General features: G+C 47.6%; 1 protein-coding gene across 1 annotated transcript in view; it reads left to right on the top strand.

The window, feature by feature from the left end:
- The first annotated feature begins 182 nt into the window (after window positions 1–182).
- PIP4K2B (phosphatidylinositol-5-phosphate 4-kinase type 2 beta) overlaps window positions 183–9,890 on the top strand; it is a 33,085-nt gene continuing 23,377 nt past the window's right edge. Inside the window, exon 1 of the mRNA XM_074940841.1 lies at window positions 183–359. Coding sequence (XP_074796942.1) covers window positions 183–359 — 177 coding nt within the window. The remainder of the gene's footprint in view (window positions 360–9,890) is intronic.

The following is a 9,890-nucleotide window of genomic DNA, read 5'->3' as shown; positions in this document are numbered from 1 at the left end:
TGTGGGGAGAACAAGAAGCGAACGGGCCGGACCGAGCTGGCGGGGGCGGACGGCTCCATCGGGCGGAGGGTGTAGGGGTTCGGGCGGAACCACTATTTGGGGGTGAGGGGGGGGTGTGTAACGGGCCGGGGCGGAACCATGCGGAGGCGCTGCTAGGGAAGGGGGAGGGGGGCGGATCCGCCATGGCCTCGAACTGCGCGGGGGGCTCGTCGGCGGGGGGCGCCGGGGCGGCGCTGGGGGCCGCGCTCAGCGCCAGCAAGACCAAGACCAAGAAGAAGCACTTCGTGTGTCAGAAGGTGAAGCTGTTCCGGGCCTCGGAGCCGCTGCTCAGCGTCCTCATGTGGGGGGCCAACCACACGGTGAGGCGAGCCCGGGATCGGGGCCCTCCCCCCCCACCCCCCACCCCGGGACCCCTGGGCCTCCGAGCCCGCGCTCGTTGGGGGGGAGCCGCACGGGGAGGAGACCTCGGGATCGGGGCCCCCATCCATTCCCTTGGGGACCCCCGCCCAGTGAGGAGACCTCAGCGCCCCCCCCCCGCCCTGGCGACAGCCCCCCCTCTTGAAACCCCCTCAGGCCCTCCCCACAGTTCCCTCACGGGAGGGGGGGCAACAATACGGTGAGGAGAGCCTACTGTGGGGGTCGGGGGGCTTTTCCCCATTCCTCTGAGGGTACTCCCCCTTCCCCAGGGCACCCTGATCCCGGGGCTCTCAGCGTCCCTCATGCTGGGGGGCAACCCCATGGTGAGGGGACCCCAAGCACCTCCCTGCCTCTGGGACGTCTTCCATCCCCTGGGATCAGGGCCCCCACCCTGGACACTCCCACCCCTTGCCCCTGGGGTACCTGCACCCCAGGAACCCTCCACCCCCCCTTTCCTTGGGCACCTATGACTCAGGTCTCGGAGCCCGTCCCCAGTTGTTTTCCCCATCCCCTCAGGGCTCTGACACCTCTCAGCCCAATGATAGGGCCCCCCCATCTTCTTGGAACCAGGAGGTCCCGCTTAGGGGGGTAGCAACATGGTGGAAAAACCCCAGAGGGCCCCCCTGCGTCACCCTGGGATTCCCCATGCTCTCTGTGAGAGCCCAACTACACAGTGAGATCTTGGGAGACTCTGTCTCTCCGGCCCTCCCATTCCCGAAGATCCTCGTAGCCCTCTACATCCCTGTGTGGGAATCTACTGTAGTGTGGTTAGCCAGGAAGGACTCTTGGCCCCTCCCCTCCCACACACATTGGAGATTCCCCTAATGCTAGGAAACCACAGAGCCAGCCTTAGCATCCTCATGGTAGGGTCAGATGCACAACGAGGAGATGCATTCATTCTTGCCGTGGAAACCCTCACCCCAAACTTTGGAGCCCGTGCTGAATATTGACAATCTGGGGGCCATGTCCCAGGTGAGATCCCAGGGCATTGGGGGCCATAGATTTCCCATGGAGGATGGAGTGACACCTACCTCAGGTGGAAGCTGGGGGGGGTTGATATGAATATCTCTGAAGCACTCTGAGCTCTTCACCTGTCACAGTCTTCTTTGGATCCTGCTTCTGACAGCTTCATACCTTACTCAGTAAACTTCTTCCCTCAGCTTCTGTGATTGCACCAAAATCTTGCACCGTTCTCCTCATCTACCCGGATGGGATGGGATGGATTGGAAATGACTGCCTCATGGCTGTGGCAGATAAACTACCATGGCAGCAGTTAAAGATCTGAAATCCATCATCCTAGTATAATCTTCTGATCATGGAATTCCAGAAACCTTTCTCTCCTCCCGTCCTCACTTCAAATTTAATGTACTCCTTTTCGGGGCTGGGAAAATGTTATTCCTTCTCATGGAGTGAAAGGGCCTAAGCCATGCATTCCTGCAGAACTTAATTTGCTGATTATTATTATTATTATTATTAATAAAGCTTTCTAGCCCATATGGTGGTGAAGAAAACCTCGCAAATATGACCCGGTGCATGTTGTCTTCCTGAGTCAAAAGATGCTCAGGTGTTTCTGCTGCTGCTCAGAACTTTGCCAAGAAGCAATCTAATGAAATTAACAAGACTTCTGTCAGCTTCACTGCTGTCATTAGGAACCCTTCAGAAGCAGTGAAATTAACAAAGATTCTTGTCAGTTTCACTTGCTGCCTCATAGTCACTGGAGGAGTTGCCACTTGGAACTTCTTGGTGGCCCTGGTCCCTTTTTTATTGGCCGTTGGCTGGTACGAATTTGGAAAATTTTTCAAACCTTGAATTGTTATGTTGCAATGGAATCTATTAAGGCTCAGAACACTTGGCTGTGAAGAATTTACTCAGAGAACGGGAGGCAAGGCAAAAGTTTGGTGCGAACACCAAGCTAGTAACGTGATTATATCAAACATATATTATAATTAAACTGCTGCCAGAAACTGCAAAGCTGCATTCTGTAGAGCCAGAAAAGGGTTTAGAAAACATCAGTTGTGACCCCCCCCCCACCCTCTGACAAATATCTGTGATTTCCTAATGAATTGGCAATTATTTTTTATTTTACTCTGTTGCCACTGGCCTTGTTGCTGAGAAGGCATTTAGGTGAAGCTAAAACAGTTGGAGCCCAGCTGCACCATTGTGTAAAGCAGATCATAGTCTAAATTATTTTTATTTGCTTTACTAATGAGCAGTTGCTCATGCAAGCCTGTGTTTGAGGAGTCCTCGGAGTAGGGCATCACAGAGTTATTTGTATATGAGGTGGAATCACTTATGTGTGCTGCAAACAAATAGATTAGGCCAATTCTTATCATGCAGCAACTGTCTGTGAACAAGGCTCATTGCAAATGAAAAAGAACAGTCGAACCTGTGCATAATTGGCCAACCCTGAACAAATATTGACAGGAAAGCACCTTTTCTACTTTTTACAATTAGAAAAGAAGTCTGCCCAGCTCTTAGGATGACAAATTACAGAAGCTGGAGTGCGGGTAATGCTTTGAGAGAGTCTTGTCACTGCCTAGCGCATGGCTGCCCAATTGGTCCATGTGCTTACTGAGAGCTCCTTAAGTCAAAGGCCTGAAACTAGATAGTGAGGCATACAGTTATGTTTTACTGATCACGTCCACTGCCAGTGTATTTATGCCACAGTTCTACCTCAAGTTCCAAAGCCATGTCCCAGCCTGAACTGGGCATGGTATAATATGTAGGAAGGATTGTCTGCAACCCAGTCTCTCCTTTGGTTGTTCCAAAGGCTTGGTTAGAAATCTGAAGGGATTGTCCCCAGGAAGTTATAGGTCATGTGTGGAGTCCTATCTTCCTATCCAAAGTTATTGAAACAGACGTAGTATTTGAATGTACTAGGCTTGAATCCAAGCACAGCAATTGTCCAGGATGCTGTACTGGGCACTGGTTGTACTGGTTGGCACGCTGTCTCAGATTCTGCTGAAATGATCCAGTGTGAACAGGAAGCCACAAGCTTTGCAGCTGTACTAGCGCAGCCAATCTTCTTAATTCCATCCTATGGTGCATTGTCTCTCACCTGAAAATGTACCATAAGCTCCTGCTCATAGGCAAGGCCCCGTAATATGGCAAGCAGAATCTAACTTCTGCTCCAAGGGCCATGGTCTCTGAGGCACTGTAGAGGAAATTCTGCAACAACTCCAAATGTTTTTATTTAAGAGGTTTCTATGAAATATAAAAATGAATAATATTGTTCCAGTAGCCCTGTGGCATTTATTTTGTAACTGTGGAATAAAAAAAATGACTGAAGGTTTGCTTCAGTGGTCAGCAGTGAGAGTGTTAATGGTGTTGGCAATGTCACTGCTGTCTGTAGGTTTCAGAGTTAACTGCTTCTTGAGATGAATGAGGTGGGTCACACCTCACCCCTTCTATTCAGGCTGTGTGCTCTCTAAAGTTTAAGTGTATTTTCGAGGTTATCTTTGCAACTGTAAGGGCTAGAGACATTTTTTTTTTAGAAGCTTACATTCTGGAGCCCATTTTGCTGCAAAGGATGAACTTGATAGCTATAGAATACACATCCCTATTGGATAAACCCTTTGGGAGTGCCAGAATGTGTTGGTACAATCGTGATTGTGAGGGTTGTGTCAAAAATAGTTTTAGTTGGGCCAAACTGTTCCATGGACAAATCAGACAAACAACCATTTTATGCAATCTGTGTGCTTGTTTTGTAAAGATACACCCTGGGGTCCATTAATTTATTCTGGTAACAGCTAGGCCTCCCTTGTGGTTAAACAGGCTTGCTAGCAGCTGATGCAAACACAGTGGATGGTGGGCAAAAGTAGATGTGTGTGGAGATATTAGTGCATGCAGATTGGGAGTTTTTTTACATCAGTTCAGGCTATAACTCGCTTTAACACTGTCTGTCTTCATCCATACTGACTGTGCTAGACCAAATTTAAATTGAGTGGGTCTGAACTGGTTTTTGACTGTATTTTGATACTTTGTGGCCCTGTGTAGACAGGACCAACAATAATGATTGTTGGCAGCTGAATCTGCAGTGGGGGGGGAGGAAGCTTGTTCTTGCCTTCCTTCCTCTCCACCCCTCCAAAAAGCGTGTAAAGTTGTGCAAATAGGAGAAAAAGAGCGAGCCAGAAAGATTGAGTCCCATTTGTGAATGGCTCATGAGTTGCATTGAAGAATTAAACCATTTTAAAGATGGCATCTTTTGGGGGCTCGTCGTGGCTTTTCGGGGAGAACAGAAGATTCAGGCTTCTCATTGCTGGCTGTACATTTAGTGTCTCTCCTGCATATCACTTCATAGCCTTTTCATAGATATTTAGGTCAGAAGGGGCCATTATGATCATCTAGTCTGACCTCCTGCACAACGCAGGCCACAGAATCTCACCCACCCACTCCTGCGAAAAACCTCACACCTATGAGCTACTGAAGTCCTCAAATTGTGGTTTAAAGACTTCAAGGAGCAGAGAATCCACCAGCAAGTGACCCGTGCCCTATGCTACTGAGGAAGGTGACCTGATTGAAAGTGTTTGTGTAAGGGGTGGAGGAGGGGAACATCAAGATGGGGGGTGAAAATGTTGAATTGTGATGACATTCTTGGAGGGGATAACTACACTTCATGAATCAACAGTGTTCTGTACAAGTGGTGAGACCATAGTTCTCATTGTAAGGTATTGGTTATGCCAGATGACAGGATTCTAGCGTTTGCCAGTGGTGGTGAGTGTCTCTCCCTGTTTCTACATGTTGAACAGCCATGTCTGTGCGGATCAAGTTAGCCTTTGTTCAGTGAGATGGTAGCTGTAGATCTGTGGCGTTTGGTGGGAACAAAGGGCTGGCTTTTGATCTGGTGTAAGCAGGTGCACCGCCATTTAAATCTGTATATTTGTGATGCTGTCTCTGTGGATCTTGCTAATGGCAGCATTCTCTCTTCTTGAATCTCCATTTATTGAGTGAAGCACCACCCAATCTCACAGGATTATTGGCATTTTGTGCTCAGCCAGTACAGAAGGCAGCTATTTGGTATTCAATCCAAATAGTAAAACTGGGATTTGCAGCATACGTTATTTTTGGTGTGCTATATAAATTCCGGCCACAGAGATGCATCTGCTACATACTGTTTTGAAGTCCACTAAACTGATGCACTCAACCTACCATGTGCCAATATTCGTCACATCCCTAATGTTGATGGTTTCTTCCGGGGCTGTAATTGACCTTTAGTGAGTGCCATGTATGGCAGCAGGATTGGTAACCAGCATCAACGACCTTTGCCATACTGTGACCCCAAGTTGCAACAGAATGTATTTTGTAACCTTCTCTTGAGATAATGAGGGGAGAAATAGTCCAGTGGGCTGGATACTGACCATGGTTCCGTTCCTCACTCTGCCACAGATTGACTTTGTGACCTTTGGTAAGTCACTTAGGTTTTCTGTACTTCAGTTCTCCATCTATAAAAATGGAAATAATAGCTCTTGCCTGTTTCACAGGGGACTTGAGAGGATAAATATGTTAAAGACTGTGAGACAGCTACTCTGATCGGGGCCATATAAGTACCTTAGATACATCAGAAAAACTGGACTGGGTGATCTCATGGCCTGCAACCTTAGCACACTGCGCTGTGATTCCATGACAGCTCACAAGCTATTCAAGGTTGGGCCAGGTCAGTGGAGAGCTCTGAGGTGCTTTGGGACGAGGTGTGTTCAGTGTCACTAGGAGATGCTTGTCCCTTAATCAGTAGTGAAATAATATCCGAGGGTGGTGCTCGAGGCTGTTTTCCTGTAGGAGGTTCCATCTCTGGGATGAGCTGCAGAACCAAAACTTACTGCTAATGGTTACGAAGAGTTCCATGGTATAATCAGTCTAATTAATCACACTTCAGTTCACAAAAACTCTTATTTTCTCAAACCAACCCACACTTAGGGTTTCAATTGTGTACAGTATTCTTCACTTTCTGACCTAAACCATTGCACTGTATTGCAGTCTTCTGTTGAGTGGTTGTATTCTGCTCCAGATGTGGTCAAATCTCAGTGCTGATGAAAGCGATCCCTACATCTATCCTTTACCTACCTCATGAGGGTGTCGTGGAGCTTGATTAATGCTTGCAAAGCAGTTTGCATTCCCTGGCTGAAAGGCACTAGAGGGGAACAAAGTATTTTTATTTTCTGAGAAAATTCCTGCTCTAAAGAATCCTGGAGAATAGACTTGGATACTCCGTCAGTTGGATCTTGTTTGTAAACAAATTGTGTTGTCCCATCAATTTACTAATGGTAATTGCCACTTTGAGGCTAGAGTCGGGTTTTGAAATGAAATTATGCTTTTCCTGTTTATCCTGAGAACAGCTGGCTCTGAACTGCACAGAATATTGATGTCTTATTCAATAAGAAATCACCCTTGCTAATAAGGATGAATTACCCACTGCAAATAAACCTAGAATCCTATTGATTACTGCTGCCCAAGAATTCAAGGCTCTAAAGAATACCACCGCTTGCTCCGCTTGTGTATTTACAGAGCAATACAAGCCGTTTTTATTTTATCTTGTACAAAGGAGGATATTGCATGTCCTAGTTGGTGGTATTGTGCTTGCACTCAGGTGAAACCAGAAGCGTTCGCTCCTTGTTGCGGTGACTTTTCCGTCTGAGACATTGTCAAATAGTTCGATCTAAAGTGTGACCTGCTGCTAAATTCTATAATCTGCCCTCCAGATTCTCATGCATCTGGTGGGTTTTGTTTTAAATTGATCATGATGATGACTGGCATGTGTCATTCTATTTAAATCTGAATTTACAATAGGATTCTGGGGAAGGGGATTGATGCCAGATTGACTAAACCCTGGCAAAAATACAACAGACCAGGTACAGAATGGGCAGCAGCAGTAGGGTATGCCCCTTTTACTGGCACTCCTTTACTGACAGGGCTGGGGGCGTTGAGTGTCCCATTTGAGTCTTTACTGTGGTCCTGCCTGGAATGGGAATAGAAAGTTCAATGGCAATTTAAAAAGGCATAATGGGCCATGTAAAGTGACCATTTATTTTTCAGGACTGCCCAAGAACAGATTTCTTCTAAAAGGTCTTTTTGGTGGGAGGAGATGAGGGGAGGAGAATGGTGGGAAACAACTTGTAGAGGGCCAACAGTGCGCCAGGCATTTTACAAACGGATATGAAGACATCCCTGCCCTGAGTGCTTATGGTCTAGGACAGTAGCTATCATGTAAACGGATGGGATTAGATTAGTCAGCAAATGCACTGACTGAAAGGTGAATCTCAGTGTCTCTTCAGCGAACATAAGAATGACCATACTGGGTCAGACCAAAGGTCCATCTAGCCCAGTGTCCTGTCTTCTGACAGTGGCCAGTGCCAGGTGCCCCAGAGGGAATGGACAGAACAGGGAATCAAGTGATCCAGCCCCTGTCACCTGTTCCCAGCTTCTGGCAAACAAGTTAGGGATGCCATGCTACAGCCAACACATCAAATCTGTCCCCTTCTTCCTCCACTGGCTTCCCACAGAATATTGAGTCAGGTTCAAAATTCTGGTTCTTGTCTCCTGGGCCCAGGAGACATCTAAAAGATCACCTAAAACTATGAGATACAGACTGTAGCTGATAACTTCACTCCTCTGGCACAAAGGGAGTTTCTACAATAAGGGTAAAGCTCATCTGTGCAGGAGACAACTTTCTCGGGGGCTGGCCCAACACACTAGAATGAACTGCCCCAGGAGCCAGGGACCATCACAAACCTCGCCACCTTCTGTGCCAAGTGCACCGTTCTTTGATTTTGCTTTCTGTGGCACAAATTCATAGTAACGTGCGTCTGCACACACGCCTCTCCCTGGGGAGCGGATGAGAGAACAGACACGACAGATGTTAGTCACCTTATTTAATGCCCTGTTGGAAGGCACTCAGGTACTATGGCGATGAGAGCAGTATAAATACGTTCATACTGTAGCATGCCTTTGTAGTTCCACTTTTATTTGGTCAAGATTTAACATCTAGTGTCTCTCTCCTCTGAGAGGACTATGCTTAACAGGCCCTTTGGAAGACGCATGGTTGGTTGGTCTTTTTGGGGGGGACTTTTAGAGTTCAATGGCTATTAGCCAGGATGGTCAGGGGTGCAAGTCTGTGCTCAAGGTGACCCTAAACCTCTGACTGCCAGAAGCTGGGAGTGGAAGACTGAGTGGATCACTCTATAGTTGCCCTGTTCTATACGCTGCCCCTGAAGCTTTGGTGCAGGCCACTGCCAGAGACAGGATCTTGGGCAAGATGGACCTTGATCTGACCCAGTAGGTCAGCTCTTACGTTCTTGTGACTTGGTGGGAAAAGATGGATGCACAGAAAACCAGTAGTAATGGTTCTGACTTGAGCTTTCAAAGGCAATGTGAGGGCAATAGGTTTTTTTCCTGTCCTTCAAATCCTAAAAAAGGATGTAAAATATGGCAGCTATCTGTTATAGTAACAAGGTGTGCGGGTTACACTAGTCGAAGGTCTGGGATTTGCTATATTCAATCCTGGACTGGTGCCAAGAATGAGGGACCAGTGGAGACCTGACATAGTTTCAGAGGCAAATAGCTTGTGAACAGCAGGGACTAGAAACACCTGTTCAGCTCTTTATTCTGTTGATCACTTCGTAAGGTAATGATCCTCTGGTGGCCCTGTCATCTCAGGGCAAGTCACTTCCCATGTTCAGCATGGGATTGTAATACCCTCCTTTCAAGGGAGCTATGAAGCATAAGTAACTCTTTATAAAGACAGGTTTCAGAGTAGCAGCTGTGTTAGTCTGTATTTGCAAAAAGAACAGGAGGACTTGTGGCACCTTAGAGACTAACAGATTTATTTGAGCATGAGCTTTCGTGAGCTACAACATCCGATGAAGTGAGCTGTAGCTCACGAAAGCTTATGCTCAAATAAATCTGTTAGTCTCTAAGGTGCCACAAGTCCTCCTTTTCTTTTTGCGGTGTCTAAATGTCTGACCACATCATTCCACTGGCTTTAGATGTGGTGCTGGGCTACACCTGGCACTCATGAACAGTTGAGCTGTGATCCAGTGCCATCCAGAATAAAATCACACCCCGTTCATGTGTGATGGCTGTTCTCTGCTGACCCTCAACTCAGTATCCAAAAGCTGGTGGCGGCGTCCAGTGAGTGCAGCTGGCTTGGGGAGGAGGCTGCCAGCGAAGGACTCGTCCCTTGGACGTTGACGCTGAGGCGCTGTTCTGTGGGGCAGGGCGTGCTTTGAACGAGCATTGGAGTAGCCTCTGCAAATCACACCTGACAGTCGAAAGGGCTGTACCAGGTAAAGCCACTGCGGCAGTAGCCAGGAGAGACAAAGGTCAGGCTGAAATCTTTTTGCCTCCCGTCAGGGAGCAGTTCATACATAAAGCTTAGCCATCTCCAGATACACTTTTCCTCGCAGCCATTGGCTTTGGATACCTGTGTGGCTCTGAACAGCACTGTAATGCTGCCTTTGGCACCCTTTCTGAGCTCTGTG

The sequence above is a fragment of the Natator depressus genome, chromosome 27 (assembly GCF_965152275.1).
Source record: "Natator depressus isolate rNatDep1 chromosome 27, rNatDep2.hap1, whole genome shotgun sequence".
NCBI lineage: Eukaryota > Metazoa > Chordata > Testudines > Cheloniidae > Natator > Natator depressus.
Note: the sequence above shows the minus strand (reverse complement) of the source record. Positions and strands in the feature narration are given on the sequence as shown.